This window comes from Sinocyclocheilus grahami, unplaced genomic scaffold, assembly GCF_001515645.1.
Source record: "Sinocyclocheilus grahami isolate Dianchi unplaced genomic scaffold, SAMN03320097.WGS_v1.1 scaffold96.1, whole genome shotgun sequence".
Classification (NCBI taxonomy): domain Eukaryota; kingdom Metazoa; phylum Chordata; class Actinopteri; order Cypriniformes; family Cyprinidae; genus Sinocyclocheilus; species Sinocyclocheilus grahami.
The window spans coordinates 1,230,727-1,247,982 of record NW_015505275.1 but is presented as its reverse complement, the minus strand read 5'-3'; the positions used below and the strand labels follow the sequence as shown (position 1 = coordinate 1,247,982).

The 17,256-nt window shown below is 37.2% G+C and overlaps 2 protein-coding genes across 3 annotated transcripts in view; one reads left to right on the top strand and one right to left on the bottom strand.

Moving 5' to 3' along the window:
- The window catches only part of LOC107587766 (ubiquitin carboxyl-terminal hydrolase 45-like), a 35,782-nt gene extending 21,613 nt beyond the window's left edge, over positions 1-14,169 (bottom strand). The window contains exons 1-5 of the mRNA XM_016275668.1: positions 13,865-14,169; positions 12,780-12,888; positions 10,596-10,765; positions 9,330-9,430; positions 8,673-8,773 (exon numbers count right to left, since the gene is read on the bottom strand). Of these exons, the coding sequence (XP_016131154.1) occupies positions 8,673-8,773; positions 9,330-9,430; positions 10,596-10,765; positions 12,780-12,882 (475 nt within the window). The 5' untranslated portion in view covers positions 12,883-12,888; positions 13,865-14,169. The remainder of the gene's footprint in view (positions 1-8,672; positions 8,774-9,329; positions 9,431-10,595; positions 10,766-12,779; positions 12,889-13,864) is intronic.
- Positions 14,170-14,863: 694 nt separating this feature from the next.
- LOC107587896 (thiosulfate sulfurtransferase/rhodanese-like domain-containing protein 3) lies at positions 14,864-16,993 on the top strand. Of its 2 annotated transcripts, none has more exons than XM_016275857.1 (4): positions 14,864-15,157; positions 15,450-15,638; positions 15,724-15,883; positions 16,492-16,993. In XM_016275857.1, exons 1-4 carry the CDS (start codon positions 15,043-15,045, stop codon positions 16,556-16,558), a joined length of 531 nt encoding a protein of 176 aa, XP_016131343.1. In that variant the 5' UTR covers positions 14,864-15,042; the 3' UTR covers positions 16,559-16,993. The 2 variants fall into 2 exon arrangements, with proteins under 2 accessions (XP_016131343.1, XP_016131342.1); XM_016275856.1 differs by having other exon boundaries at positions 14,864-15,169; positions 16,492-16,992.
- Positions 16,994-17,256: the final 263 nt, after the last annotated feature.

The following is a 17,256-nucleotide window of genomic DNA, read 5'->3' as shown; positions in this document are numbered from 1 at the left end:
AGAGACAACATTACTACAATACATCAGCGGTTCCCAATTCCAATCCTCGCACTGGATGTGAAGATGTGTGTGTGAGTGTGATGTGTGTGAAGACGCGACGCAGCGCAAATCCGTGAATGAATGCACTGAAGTTAAGTAAACTTCAACGGATTTCCCCTGCTCAGAGAGTAGGGAGCAATGAACACTGTGTAGGGATCATATCGATCGGAACACAGTTCATGTACATAGCTCACTTCTAACAAGCTGGTTATCTGAATTGGGTGTGTTAACTAAGCGAGACATGCAAAAATGCAGCGCTGGGGGGTGCGAGGACAGGAATTGGGAACCGCTGGGCTACATCATGTGTCATTCACCAGTGAGAAAACTTTAAAAGTACTACAATACCAGGAAGGAATATCGAGTTGTTGATGTTTGTCTGCCATTCTCGCTCTGTCTGCACAGCGTGCGTGAATGCACTGATGACATATCCTGTCTTCGCGAACAGGGTGCGCAGAGGTATGCTAATACATACGTTGACAGGCAGGTAGGAAAGCCAATTAAAATGCTCGGACCGAGCGTTTTGATTGGCCGAACATTTCTTGGTCCTACGCCTTCCACAGAATATATAAATACAAATAAATACATTCAGACCACTTAACTTAATGATTGCTATCGGGATGTAACAAAAAATGTTTCTGAAGACAATCACCTATTGCACCTTTAAATCAGGAAAGCAACTAAAACGTCTTGAGTTATCTTTCAGGTTGAACTGACATTGCAGCCCCAAGATCACCTTATTTATTGAGCCCCCCTTCTGAATCCATATTGTTGTCACACCGCCACATCTGAGGAAAAGCCCAAGGTCAATCCATGTTCTCCCTTTCATTGTGCAACAATGCTCTCTGGAGCTGCCCCGAATGTTATGCAGATCCAAACACACTTATTGCACAAACTGGCCCAGAATTAAGCCTTGTTCAGTAAAAACAAATCCATTAAAATCTGAAGTGGGCAGCTTCTGTGCCCTCATGATTTTCTCACAGGGGTTAATCAGGCATCAAAACAATAGACTGGAGTGCTGCTATTCCTAAGTGGGGCCAAAAGCATCTGGAGCACTACATGGAAACATCTGGAAGTTTGTCTGTGTCCATACAGTCATTCGGGAGGGAGCCCATATGTCCAGGAACACTGTGGTGCAAACAAGTGTGGACAACAGGGACACACAGCTCATACAATGAACAAATAGGATAATGAGTGAGTGTGATGGCAATAAGGTACTTTTGCATCTTGTCGGTCCCATTTTTTGAATAGACCAGGATAAATGTGCGATGTGGGAATGCCTATGGAGTTACACCGCATCTGGGCCCACTGATCAAGGTAAACAATGTTCAGAGAGCCATCTGCCAGGATGGCAGTGAAGGAGATACATAGAGGGGACTTGGGGGGGGGGGGTGAGTAGTGCCCAGAACAAGCATATGGAAAAACAGATTTTTCCTCTCCCTGCAGCAGTTAGCGAAGGCAAATGTCAGCATGCACCACGGCCACGCTTGACTGTCCTGCACTCGGCACCACCACCTGGCTCTCCTTGCTCAGCCACCGATTATGGGCAGGAGTGACACTGTGGAGCATGTCCCCGGGGCAGCCTAAACGATCAGCGATCCCACTCCTCCCCACCCAGCTCTCTACAAAACGCACAAGTGCCAAAGTGAATGTGGTTTCCTGTTAACGGTGTTAAAATTATGATCTTTCATAAGCACAGTGAAACCCTTTTTTTTTTTTACCCGCCCTCAACCAGCAAGAATTTATTGTGTGAAACACAATAAAAGATATTTAGCAGAAAGTCTAAGCTGCTCTTCTCTATACAATAAAAGCAAACAGTGACCAGTTGGGCCACGTCACCATTCACATGCATTGTATAAATTTTTTTTTAAAAGTAAGGAGGCCCCAAAAGTAACATTTTGGCAGTATTATTCATATACTATTTGAGTATTTATTAATATCTCGAATTAGTTATTTTTATTAATCAGGTTTTCATTTTAATTTCAGTTTAAGTTTTAGTAATTGCTATGTGATTGTTTGCCTTTTTACTGAAATATTTCAACTGTTTGTTTATATGTTTACATTTTTCATCTAATATTTTTATTTTATTTTATTTCAGTTTTATTTCAATTATATAACAAACAATTATATTATAACAAACAACATTTTTAATAGGCAAGAATGCACTGAATACAACTATCTAATATTCCGTACTATTTTAAATAAATGAAAAATAAAAACCCTAAAACTAAACTCAATCATTGCTAAATGCTACAAGGGAATTTAGGCACCACAATATTATGTTAGGGTTAAGAGAAATAGACTTTCATTCAGAGATTTGCTGAAGATTACATGAAATATTATTAGTGATAAAGAATACCTTTATGTGATTGTTAGATGACAGAAAAAGGCAATCTCAATGTAAAATAAAATGGGGGAAGTAAACATGAACAGTTTACGCATCCAATAAGTCAAAATGGATAAATGAATACATTTAAAAAAATAATAATGATAATAATAAATAAATAAATAAATAAACAAGCCTCTTTTTATAATCTTAGCAGCTTGGAAATTGTGCTAAATATCTTAAATATATTTTTATATTTAGTGCAAGAAAGCAAGCTTGAAATGACATGAGGATGGGTAAATAACCACATATACAACCTGGCCAAGACCATACTGACAGAAGTAATTATTTATAACCTGCTTTGTATGCGTAACTCAAAAGGTCATAAAAGTAGCACTACTATTCATTGGTGCTTGAGGAAAAGCATTGAAACAAGTGTCACAAAACGGACAAGTGTTTGAAGCGTTGCAGTGGAGAACTTGCCAAGAAGAGTCAAGTACAGACTTATAGAAGTGAATGCACTGAACATGTACATTATTCAAAATATTCCCTTTTTTTCTCATAAAGTGAAGGACAGCTCTCCTCAGGCTGAAGACAGCAAGCAGTCATGAGGAAGGCCGAGCAACACCAAATGTCTTATTAATTTGTTAATTTGTTGTGGCCGTGGGGCATGAAAACCGTGCTTCATTGCCATCTGAGGCCAAGGGTATCCAACGTCTTGATTCTTTCATGCACAAACCTGCGCACACACACACACATATATATATATATATATAAATGTGCTGTTTACGTTGGCCCTGGATTGACCTAAATAGAAGAGCATTCTTCCACCCGAGGCTAACCATCTTTAGTAATCAACCAGACTTAGCCGTAAAACCCTCAACATTGGCAGCCTAAACGTAAAACAAGGTTTAAAAACCATAAAAGTGCACATCAAATAAAGGTTAATGAGTTACAATAAATACAATCAACATTAAAGTTCAAATGTTAATGTTATATAACGTTATATATTAAAATGTTTTCAAATAATTTGAAAATAAAATGACAAATTAACATTTTTAAATGTGAAAACATTTAAATGCTACAGGTGATGTTACCTTACGTAAGCATTAAATCAAACAAAAAGGAATCTAAATGTAAAAATATGGACAACAAACATGCACAATTACATGTGACATAAAAAATTATAAAAAAATTATAAAAAATTATAGGTGCATCCCTACTTCAAAATGTTACTTTGTTAAAGGGTTAGTTCACCAAAAAAAAAAAAGAAAATTCTGTCATTAATTACTCACCCTCATGTCGTTCCAAAACAAACAAATTTGTTCATCGTTGGAACACATATTAAGATATTTTTGATGAATTCCAAGAGCTCTCTGACCCTCCCATAGACAGCAAGGATCCTAACACAATCAAGGCTCAGAAACGTAGCAAGGACATCGTTAAAATATTCCATGTGACATCAGTGATTCAACCATAATTTTACGAAGCTACAAGAATACTTTTTGTGCACAAAGAAAACAAAAATAACATCTTTATTCAACAATTTCATCTCCTCCGTGTCACCCTAGAGCGCCTGTTATAGAGACTTTGGGACTGTTAGGTTCTGATCAGGTAATGGATGAGTAAACCTCCCTGGGTGCCGGTCAGAGCACCAATAATGAAGAGACAGGTGATTAGCTTTCGATGGTGTAATAGTAGAAAAAAGGGAAGGACCACAGAGGTACAATCAAAGGCGTAGGTAGTCTGCAGAATAGGTATAATCGAGAAATGAATAAGCGAAAGATATAGATAAACAATAATAATATTTACGGTTACATAATGAAACCAAAGCATTCATAATTCACATAATTGGCATTTCTCTACTGAACATACAGTTAAATGAAGGGAAACAAGGTATTTCACAGAAAACTACAAGTCATGAATGATCATTTGTCCCTATGAACAAAGTTCCCATAGATGGATAGAATCGGGGCGCATCGGAGTAACATTTGCATAAACAGAACGCTAATCACTCGTTTGGTATTGTAGCAGCTTAACAGAACAACATCAAGTCATTAAGACATCGTAACACTGATTTATATCTTGATCAAGAATGAATAATTAGCTGTTAAGTAATATTCCCGATCTGAATACTACAGAACAATCGTTACAGGACAAGTCTGGGCATGTTCATATGGTACTAACGCATATAACACTGTAGCGATCACTGTAAACACAAATATAAATAACATAGGCTTACTTTGTGGTCAGTGACTACCACCTTGATATTAAATCTGCAAAAATCCCCACGAACAAAGTGAAAGTATCATCCTTGCAGCTGACGGCTCGAACAGATCACTCAAACACAGCAAACAGCGGCAGCTCATCAAACTACACTGCCCTCTACCGAAGTACTATGATGACTCCAGTTTCATAATAAAGGTCCCTCTTCCAGGAGCCTTTAATACAGCGCCATTTTGGAGAGTATCACATACGTAAACAACGCATGCTATTCTGTGTCAGCAGCACCGTACGCGGATACATTGTTTGTGCTGTTTACACTTTGATCTGAACATAAACAACGTATACGTATACGTTGCATACGTTGTTTATGTATGTGATACTCTCCAAAATGGTGCTAGGAATTCATCAAAAATATCTTAATTTGTGTTCCGAAGATGAATGAAGGTTTGGAACGACATATGGGTAATGAGTAATTAATGAGTAATTTCAAGTAAGTTCACCAATTTTGGGTGAACTATCCCTTTAGGTGCTTAGCTGTTTTAGAATGGTTTAGGAACCATAATAAATACAAAAGAGACCCGGAGTACAAGGTACAATTCTATTTTAATATTATCCACTTAGTCAGGACTATCATGCAAATTGTTTGCAACTGTGTTTGAAAAAAGAATAAATGAATAAAAACAAGAAATGTAAAGCAAAATAAGTTTGAACCCTCACCTAATGAAATGAGACTGAAAATCAATGAGAGAAAATGAAGATTCAACTGCTGCATGTGCCAGCCTCTGATGCCTATTGAACCAAAAACATTTTAATTTCCTCAAACAAAGCCTTCCCAGCTGTGTTTCAAGCACAAGCCTGGCTCTCTAAGGTCAAGTCTCTTTCTACCAAGACTCTGGTACTTGAGCTGAAGGCCTTTTTGGTGAGAGAGCGCAGTTAATAGATTTTCTTTCTTCTCCCTGCTGTTGTTGTGGGAAACTATTATGAATTCTGGAAAATTCTTGCTGGGGCTCTTTTGTGCCACGAGTCTATGAGAAAAAGCGAACACAACAACAGGCTGTGTCTAAAAAAAAAAACCCTGGCCTTCAAATATTGCAGAAATGCAATTTCACCAGCTCCTCTATGCCAGCGCCAGTTCATTTCACAGCCACAATGGCCGCCCGTTTCTCCCTCATTTAGTCAGCTCGCCAGGAACAATGAGCATGGAAGAATGGCAACAGGTAATTTAAAAAACTAGGTAAGAAGGATGTGGGCAGAAGGTGGCCCAACTCTGGCCAAATACCACAGACCACCACCAGCTACCTTCTAGTCCTCACCAGAAGAACGTCACCAAGTGTGCAACGGTTTTTCCCTTTTCTGTCTTCGAGTTTATTGGCTCGGAGAGTCTATCGGGCTTGATCAGATCAGAGATTATATACAATTATCATCTGATGAACACAAAGATGTTTGAATATGTTCAAGACCATCCTGCGAAGATGATTGAGTCTGTTTTACTCTGTCTGGAGTGGACTGGCTTTCCACTAAAATAAAGAATAAAAAGTTATTTCCTAAGCGTAGTTGCGAAATAATCAAAAGTTTTCAAAAGTTTTGTTTGAAGTAAATGTGACAACACAGCTATTTCACAAGCAAAAAGTCCTTCTCATAACATCCACCGCCTTTTAACAGCTGAGGATGCAAGCTGGAAACAAGCTGCTCCTCCTGAAGAAAACGAGACCCTCTCCCTGAAGCTCAGAGTGAGAGACGAGAAATCATGGGAGATGTGGCAGGGCAGGGCAGGGGGAGGAGCAGAGCTCAGGATCCGATCGCCACACAGCTGCAGTTGTTCTTCAGGGAATCCGACCGGGGAGCACCACTCAAGCGCCTAATGCCATTAATGAGCGCAGCCATGCAGCAGTAACGGAATTGGAGCGCAGCTTCTCCAGCAAGAGCCTAGCTGCTCCTGGAGTGGCGGTCAACCAGTTAGGCTGGGTTTAAATTAGCTCAACTTTGCTACACCTGAGCATCAGGGCACGGACAGGGACAGAAACGGATTCAATGACTGTTAAGTATCATGCAAGGACAAGGTGGTAGCATATTTCACAGCTATGTGAAATTTTATACACTAGCCTTTGCTGATCACTGAAAAGGGAAATGAGAATTGTAACAGACACTGTGCTTCCGCATTTACTGTCAAAGTCAACTGGAGAAGGTGTCTTAAGTTTGCATACCAGAGAATACAAGCTCACTTTTACACTTATAGGTGAAACTCAAATAAAACAGCTGTAACAGAAAGTAATTAAGATGGTTTCTTCAACTACACCACATGATCATACTCTTATGTTGATTCTCATAATTTCAGCTAGGCTTTACAGAATTAATGATATAGGTGAATGAATCTCATAACACTTGCAAGAACATGTCCAGGTCATACCTCACTCCAATTTCACAAAACAAAATGAAAAATGTAACAACAACAACAACAGGACAAAAAAAGTCTAAACTGTTCAAAATAAGTGAAATTTTAAAATAACTATTTTAATATGTTTTAAAGTGGAATTTATTTCTGTGATGGCAAATTTGAATTTTTAGCAGCTGTTACTCCAGTCTTTAGTGTCACGTGATTAATCAAAAATGCTGATTTGGTTCTCAAGAAACATGACCTATTATTAATGTTGTGGCTGCTTAATATTTTGGTGGAATAATTCCAGGATTCTTTGATGAACAAAAAGTTCAAAAGAACAGCTTTTATTTGAAACCGAAATCTTCTGTAACATTACAAATGTCTTTCCCACCACTTTTGATCAATTTAATGTGTCCTTGTTGAATAAAAGTATTGATTCCTTCAAAAAAATCTTCCTGACCATAAATGTCTGAACTGTAATGTGCATAGTAGTGACATTATTTTTATGATACTTACTGTAAGCACATTATCATGTAAACAATGTCACAACAATGGAGAATTTCCTCCTTTCTGATTATTTTTTTTCTTCTGATTTTGGAGTGAAATATGACCCACAAGACAAATCCATCAATAAAAAAAAAAAATCATACAAAGAAGCAGCTGATCATGGATCTGATGATCTTGGAAAAAACTTTTCCAAGACATGACAAGTAAGTGGAGAAATAACTGAGAAAATGCTTCTCATTCTAAATGTGTAACAGAGTAACTTCATCATGCATCCAAGGCAGCACTGCTGCTGGAGCTCTAGGTGGAGCCGGGGAGCTGCTGTTATGACAGAAAGCAGTCAGCCAGTTACACCTGGGTAACACACTCAGCAGGACCTAAAGACTGAGCCAGTATCACAAATTTTAATACATCACTTATAAGACACAAATCAATGCTAAAATGAGAGGGTCATTGTACCGTAAACACAGCGTGCTGTAAGCCAAGGAGGATTTATGGCATTAAGATTTTTCTCACTGATAATAAAGCGAGAGACAAGACGTTATTTAAATCAGTTGCAAACAGAATGTATTCAATCATGGTTGCTAATGCTGTTTAGAAATGTATTGTGTGAAATTACCGATTTTAAATAAAATATGAGCGTTGTGAAAAGTCAAAAATGAGACAAAATAACCTAGGATTTAATTAGAATGTTAGAATGATCCAAGGTTAACTATTTCAAGTGTAAAATACCTCATATATTGTGAAAAAGTGCTACAAATGAAACTTAACTGAAGTGAATGTAGCAGAGGATATTGAAGAAAACGGCAGATTCTTTTGCCTGTGAAATATCACAGTGCTTTCAGGCTGCCTAAAGACTGCGGGGATGAAACGTATGTCCCTCATTGTATCTGGCAAACTAAAAGCCAGTGATCCCAGGACAAAGGTCAATGACTGACAGATGTGCCAACATGGCATTGCTGTGTACAGAGAAACAATGAGGAGCTTCTAAAAGAGAAATCAGCTCTTATTTGAGCTCCCTACAGTACTGGAAAACAAGGGGATTTTCTTGTTTTAATCTTTAAAGAAGCGTCAGCCTCTATCAAAGCTGAATCTCCACCACAGCGTTAATGACTGTAACTATTATACGCAGATGAAAAAAGAGGTGTTTTTCTAGGATTAAAGAAAGTCACACTTCTGCTCGTTTTCCTGTGGAATAACTACCTGAGGTGGCCTTTGCTGAGTGCTTCTGCAGGAAATCCAGAGTCTGAGCCAGCGCTTTCTTATTGCAATGAGTGGAGAGCTCTTCCTTACATTCAAAACACCTGTTAAAGGAGAATTTTTACATTTATTATGCCTTTCATGTCTTTTACAAAAGAGCACACACTACCTTTCAAAAGTTTGGGGTCTGTAAGAATTTTATGTTTTTGAAAAAAATCTCTCTTATGCTTACTAAAGCATTTATCAAGGCACATTTATTTGATCAAAAATACAGCAACTTAAAATAACTTTTCTATTTTAATAGATTATAAAATATAATTTATTTCTGTGATTGCAAAGCTGAATGTTCAGCAGCTATTTCGCCAGTCTTTAGAAATAATTTTAATATGCTGATTTGCACTTTTTTATTATTATCAATAATGAAAACAGTTGTGCTGCTTAGTATTTTGTTGAAACTGTGATCATTGATGAATAGAAAGTTCAGAAGAACAGCATTTATTTGAAAACAATTGTAACAACGTAAATGTCTTTACTGTCACTTTTGATCAATTTAATGCAAACTTGCTCTTACCCCGAACTTTTTCTTATATGGTGATCTTTCAAAAAAATGCATAAGGATAAATAATCATGAATACAGTATCATCAGTTGATGTTTCCTACCAGGCTTTCCATGTACTGAGGCTGATGGTGATACAGTGAGAGTCAGAGTGATGAGCTTGCAGGTGTTTTGTGGAATGCTGAGTTTCTGCCTGGTTACAACCCTGAAAGAGAGAGACACAATAGTAAGGTTACCATATATGACCCTCGATGGAAAAAAGTTTTGGACAAGTTTTAGTACAATTCTTCCTGTTCAGCACGGTCAATTAAAATCAAGTGATTGCAAACACAACTTTTTTTTAGACTGTCAAATCAAGGCCAAACAAACCTGTCATATTCCCAAATGTGCTGTCACGGCTTAAATGCGCCATACAAAAACTGTGGGTAAAAGGCAAAGGAAAGAGTAGGGACACTACAATTACTTTTAGAAAATGCTTTGGACCAGGGGTCAGTGAATAATATGACCTTTTTACGCATAGGCCTAATAAAACTTCATTATTTGGTTTTAAAACTTGCAGTACCCAACCGCCACTGCTGTGTGTTAGGCCAGCCTGCATTTTTAATCTCCACTTTTTACAACAATGTTCAAACGTTTGGGGTCAGTAAGATATTTTTTAAATACATTGATCAATTTATTCAGCCAGGACACATTAAATTGATCAAGAGTGAAAGTAAAAGACTTTTACATTGTTAAAAAAAATCTATTTCAAATAAATGCTGTTATTTTTAACTTTCCAGTTACCAATCCTGAAAAATCTGTATCTCAGTTTCTATTATACTGCTAAACTGTTTTCAACATTGATAATAAGAAGAAATGTTTATTGAGCACCAGATCAAAATATGAGAATGATTTATGAAGGATCATGTGACTGGAGACTGTACTAATGATCACTAAAAATTCAGCTTTGTCATCACAGGTATGAATTATATTTTAAAATATATTAAAATAGAGGACAGATATTTTAAATTGTAATAATATCTTACAATTTCACTGATTTTACTGTATTTTTCAATCAAATAAATGCAGCCTTGGCGAACATAAGAGACATCTACAAAAAAAAGTGTTTGTAATCTTACCGTCCCCCAAACTTTTGAGCAAAATGTTTGACACATCAGAGTGGCATAGAACCTATAAAAATGCCTTAAAATGACTTGTCAGTTATCTTTGCTTTGTGTGTAAATATCTTACAATAAATTGTCTATTTTGGCAGTCAAGTTTCTAACATTTGTGAAATGCAAATATGCCACTAACAACCTGTCACTGCACACTGACAAAACTACAGTACACACAACACAATATATTACTGCTGCAGAATGTGAAGATCTCACCTGGAACCCACACTTGAGGCACACAAGGATGTCATGTGCTCCTGCTGGTTCTCCCTCATGAATGTTCCTCTCTTTAAGGCAATCGGAGCATATAGACCACAGGCTGCCTGTCACTGCCTTCTTCACTGAGCTGAGGTCCACAGCCCTGCTCACATGCTGGCATGTCAACCCTGGATGGCACCAAAATATACACCTTTACTGTAGTTTACAACTCTATGCAAGCATTGGTAAACCCACAATCTGAATAATAATAATGTTTTATTTTTATAGCACCTTTCAAGAACCCAAGGACGCTTTACAAAATAATACAAGTAAATTGGCAAACAAAATACACCAGACTGTCAAGAGCCCAAAGACGTTTTACAAAATAATACAAGCAATTATGTCAAGATGGTGGTCTTCCATGGTGGGCTTATGTCATACAAACAGATGTTGAGAAATAGAGAAGCAGAGAGGTAAATGTGTTATTTAGAGAACAAAGTGAATAGATGAGTTTTAAGTTGAGACTTAAAGGCCTGGAGAGAGGAGGCAGCATGAATATTATGGGGTAGCTTATTCCATAGCTTAGGGCCTATAATACAGAAAGCCCTACCACCCACCATAGAGAGTTCATACTTGGGCACAACAAGCAAGTTATCAATGCTAGATCTGAGAGTCCGTGCAGGAATGTATGGTTGCACAAACTCAGCCAAGGTATTGAGGTGCGAGGCTGTGACAGGCCTTATAAACTAAAACTAAGAGTTTGAACTGAATACGTTTGGCCACAGGAAGCCAGTGAAGTTGGTGAAGGATGGGAGTGATGTGTGCCGATTTTTGGTTAAATGCAAGGGCTCGAACAGCAGAGTTTTGTACCATTTGGAGGCGATTAATAACTTTGGCAGGTAAGCCGCCATATAAGGGGTTACAGTAATCCAATCTGGAGGTTATAAAAGCATGGATAATAGTTTCAGCATCTCCAAAATTAAGTGAGGGACGTATACGAACAATATTCCGCAATTGGTAAAAGCATGATTTAACAATCTGACCAATATGTGAATCAAAGCATAACACAGAGTCAAACAACACTCGCACAGATTTCGCACAGTTGTTGAGGGCCTAATCTGGACACCATCGATATCTACCAAGATGTCATGCTGGGAGGAGCTCTGTGATTTAGGGATTCAGCAGATTTCAGTTTTGTCTGCATTTAGTTGTAAAAAGTTATCTGACATCCAGGTTTTAAGTTCTTGAAGACAGGAAACTATAGAAAGGGGTGGACAAACTGAGTTGGGTTGAACCGTAAAAATAGATTTGAATATCATCAGCGTAGCTATGAAAATTGAGACCATGACGTCTGATAATCTGACCCAATGGCAGCACGTAAATGGGAAATAGAAGTGGACCAAGTACAGAACCTTGGGGGACACCACGAGAAATAGTGACAGTGCGAGATCTATTCTTATCTATTCTAACGAATTGCTGTCTATCCGATAGATATGAAGTTAGCCACTGAAGTGAAGCGCAGCACCAGTGATACCTATAGCAGATAGTCGAGAAAGAAGTATGGAGTGGCAAACAGTATCAAAGGCTGCACTCAGATCAAGGAGAACCAGGATACTGTGGGCACCTGAATCAGAAACCAGGAGATCATTAACCACTTTTAAAAGTACTGTTTCTGTGCTGTGAGAGGGACGGAAACCAGATTGAAACTGCTCATAAAGATTATGTTTCTCTAAATGAGACTGCAGTTGTGCTGCAACTACCTTCTCAAGTATTTTAGCAACAAATGGGAGGTTTGATATTGGTCTAAAATTGTTCAGATCTATGTTATCAAGACCAGGTTTCTTAAGGATTGAGGTGACGGCAGCTACTTTTAGGTCTTCTGGAACATAACCAGTGTCAAGAGATTTATTTATTTATAATATGAGTAATAGGTTGGATGAGTGAAGGCAAAAGGGTTTTGAGTAAGTATGTTGGAATAGGATTAAGTGTGCTGGAGGCAGAGTTAGATTTGATAATCAGTTGTTCGACCGCAGATATATTTGTGGGTAAGAAAGTGTTGAGTGGGTGAATGAACTTCATGCATGATAGATCCTTAATGTCTGATAAATCCCTTAGATGCTTCTCTGTGATTTTTTAAATGAGTACCAAGAGTCCAATGAATAATGTACTGGAATGAGAAATGACATTGAAACCTTTCCTTACCGCCAACCTCATCGGACGAGTCTTCATCACGAGGCTTCTTTGGCTTGTTAGACCGCTTGGTCATGTCTGCGGTTTTTAAAGAGAAGGGGTCTTTCAGCCGCATTTGTATCTAGGAAAAAAGTCACTCGCTAAGTATGAGAGCCCACAGCACAGTTAAAATTATGTTTCTGAAGCCTAAAACTCTGAACATTATCATACAACACATGCCTGGGAGCCAGGGCTCACTAGAGGGCCATGGCAAGCTTCCAAGGTGGGCACAAAATTACTTTTACTTTAAAAGAATTATATTAAATCAAGTCATTGTCATTAAAAGGCTAAAAACTGCTTTTTTTAAAATAACTAATAGGCTACAAATTTAACAAAATGTATGAAAAAGATATGAATTAACATTGTTAAAAAATATATAATGCAACTACAATGCTAAAAACTATTAAAATAATACAATGTAACTAAAAGGCTAAAAGCTGCTAAAATAAAATGATATGTAAAATATATTAATTAGCCTAACATTATATAAAAAATAGTGCAACTACAAGGCTAAAAAATATTAAAATAATACAACGTAACTAAAAAGCAAAAAATCAAGACTCACAAAATGTAAACATTATATTGCATATTCTGATTTGCCCTCATCAAATTTTGTTTTCACTGAAGAACATATAGTTTTAAAACTCTGCAATTAATATAATCTATTGACACTCCTGAGTATTGTTCCTTTCCATCTCAGTGGGCAGGCATTGCAGTCACTATAAATCCAATTTGAACCACATGTATACTGTACCAGCATTTGAATACAATTTTGATAAGGAAGTCTCCAGTACAACCATTAATTAGAACTGACGAATCAGGAAGTGAGGATAATAAAGACATACAAAGGAAATAAGTTATTAGCACAGCCACTGTAACAACACCAGCACGACACCTGAGACTTGCCCAGGTAACTGATACAAGTGACAGCAGGTACCGGCTGGTTAAAGGCCTTTGCTTCTTTAGTAAGTCAGAACTGTTTATAGCACAATGTTGCTCCAAAAGAGTGGCTATAAACATCAAATGGTCTTTGGCTTACAGTAATAAACCCAGCTCACCCTGTTTATGGTCCCCTCCTCTCCAGGCTCACTACAGAGTTAACGTCAGTTGTCAAGTGGCCAAGTGGAAGAGCGAAGCTGATAACTTACATATGCTTCCAAGTTTATAAATACGAAAGAATTTCTGCCTGTGGTTTTGGTGTTCGAATCTAACACTTCGACAATCAGAAATCGAGTAATCCCGCGACGCAGTTTATATTCTGATTAACAGAGTTTGTCCGCGTATTTGGTGGCATTTGGAGAAGAACAGAAAGCACAAGTATCACATGTGTCACGTGGTCGCATACTCAACGACGCACTACGGGTACTTGTATGGCCAAACTCGTTTGTATATCTACTGTAGTTGCAAAAGAGCTGTTTTAAAAGTGCCGTGGTGTTTTGTATAAATGTAAGCGCAAAAGGGCAACTTTTATTTTTTTCCATTTTTTATGATACTCTATTTTTATTTTCCTGTTTGCATCATTTAATCAGTTACACTTCGCAACATATCTATTATGCATTAGGCCTATACATTGTATTTGCACATTTCACTTGTCTTCGCATTTTTTATGTTAATATGCATATATGAGATCTGCACCCTGACTTTCATTTTTAATGGAATAACAATGTATTATTCATATAGAAATTCAAATAAAGGTACACTCTGCATTTTCAAATGCTTTTTTCAAAAGCAAGCACCACTCATTAAAAATGTAATTCCCGCATGTCCACTTTCTCTACTAAGATTAGTTTAACACTGGAACCACGTGGCACGCGTGGGTCTACATTTTTCATTGCCAGTCAAATTATAATCAATAAACATGACAATAATTACTTATATATCAAAATACAGTATAGCACTTTGTTAAACAGATATACAAAAACTAGGAAAAGAGAAAGTCATAAAGCAAAAATGTAATTAAAACGAAAAATAAAATAGGGAAAAAAAGAGATAATCATATAAACAACTTAAAAGCTATATATATACCTGGGTTTTTGCATACGAGTTTGGGAGTCAAAAGAGGAGCCAGCGTCGCTGGTAATACGTAGTTGTGCGCATGCGTGCAGGAGTAGTGGGTAGCTGCAATCCAGCTACGTAACTTACAATCAGTTGGACCGTGTTTTCGGCTATATTTAAATACAAAACAAGAAATAAGGAGCATCGTCATCTTGCAGCTTTCATTACCATAAATCCTATCATGGCGTTAAATGTCTATTCACGGCTGACGAGGAGTATTGTCCGCGTTTTAGCGAGCAGAAGTGCCATTCCTGTTACAAGACAACTGACAACTACTTCATGCTGGACACATTTGCGTTGCTTACAGCGTGAGTGTTGAAATGTTGCATTGATATTTAACAGTTAAATTTAATACACCGTGCTTGACATCGATAGTTCTAAAAAAAAATCATTTTGCATTTATCTCTACCGATTTAACATATGTTATTTCTGGCTCTGCGTATTTGTAAAAGTTTGGGCTGTAAGAAGTACTTGTATAAATTATTCTAAAGGTGACATGTTTCTTTTGAAAGGTAAATATCACATGACTACTACACGTGTCGCAGAAGAACGGCCTCTGTTGGTCAAACGTGTCTATCTGTCTTTCAGACATCCGTGTCATTCGTTATGATGGTAGTTCATTACGGAATTTCAGTTCTTCAAGCCAGCCTTCAATAGATGTGTCCTACGAGCAGCTGAAGAAACTGCTGCTGTCTGACTCCAGTGTGGTTATAGACGTGCGTGAGCCGTGGGAACTCCGGGAATACGGGAACATACCGGGGTCAATTAACGTGCCATGTAAGTCAGTGCGTGGCCTAATAAGTATACTGTTTATTTAAAGACACATCATATAAATTACAATGCTGCACCTTCTCTTCTGCAGTGGGACAGGTGAATGGAGCTCTCCAGCTCACGCCTGATGATTTCAAGGAGAAATACGGAGGAGTCATGCCATCACAATCCCAAAATATAGTGTTCACCTGTCTAGCTGGTGTAAGAAGCAAAAAAGCCCTGGAAACGGCAGTGTCTTTAGGATACACCAAGTGAGCAGTTATTTTTAATATACAATAAGGGATGAATGTAATATTTTAATGCAGGGCTGCCCAAACTTTTTACTTTTTACTATGATGGGTCAAAAATCAAACCTGATTGCAGGCCATAGGCCAAAATTAAATGTTGAATTATATGTTGAACTATTATTTTATTAAAATATACATTTTTGAAATGCAATTCACTTATATTTCAAAGCTAAAATAAAATGGTGGAACAAAACGCTAAATTAGAAATAAATACATGCTTCAATGGCGATCCAACTTTTTCCCAGGTTTGGGGATCTTAATGGTTTTTCTCTGTTATTCTCATCATAAGTATGTAGATGCATTAGTATCATTCACACATTATAAGCCAGACTATGCTCAATTTTATATAGTATACTAAGGTTGAAAAACAAACAAAACCATGCTAATATGTAAAATGAAAGGATAATTCTAGGATAAGTGCTTTTATGAAATGCATAACAGAAAATGTTATTTTTTTCTGACTAAATAAAAGACATTGCACATTAAAACCAGTTTAAGATCAATATGCTATAGTGCTGTATATTGGAGTTCTGTTTGCTTTAGTTGTCTAAGTTGTCTCTCTCTTCTTGTAGGGTCCAGTATTATCCAGGTGGATGGCAAGAATGGGCAGAACATCAATTAATACAAACCAAAGAGTGATTGTCACGCTGTAGTCATGTTAACACTCTGATAGAAGTTTGATTGACTTGTACTGCAGTCTGAATTATACCATTGATACCGAGTCGAAATGTGCCAGTAAGACTGAATCATTTAACGGTATTGACTGGAAATAAAGGAATGGTGTGAATATATTTTAAGCCTAAAAGATGCACTGTTATATGATGTGAGCAGTGCACATTCTACACTGATATTTTATTTGATGTGGTCAGTTTGAATGGGAAGTGCAGTGGCCTATAGTGTGTATGTTACAACTTCTGTTCAAAGAGCTCTTGGCTATTTGCCTAATAGTTCAACCTAAATATTTTGAGCAGGCAATCCAAATATCAGGAAAAAAATATAAATTTTATTCAGTGATTTATGAAGTCAACATAGCACTATTTAAAAGTAACTTTAAAAGTATTCTTGAAAATAAAACCTTGATGCTACATTGCGTGTATTGTGATTATTTGATATAAAAAAAATCAGTGTTATCTCACATTTGTCTTAAATGTAAAATTGAAATAAATATTAAAATGTAGGTTGTAACTCATCCTTCATCATTTGTGCTACAAATATGAATATCAACATTAAATGGAGTGGCTTTAGTTTTGCACAGGAAAAAATTACTCGGGTTTTCTTCACAAAATGTAAAAATCAGATGTACATATCCTTGTAATTTAGTGAGCTACAAAAACACT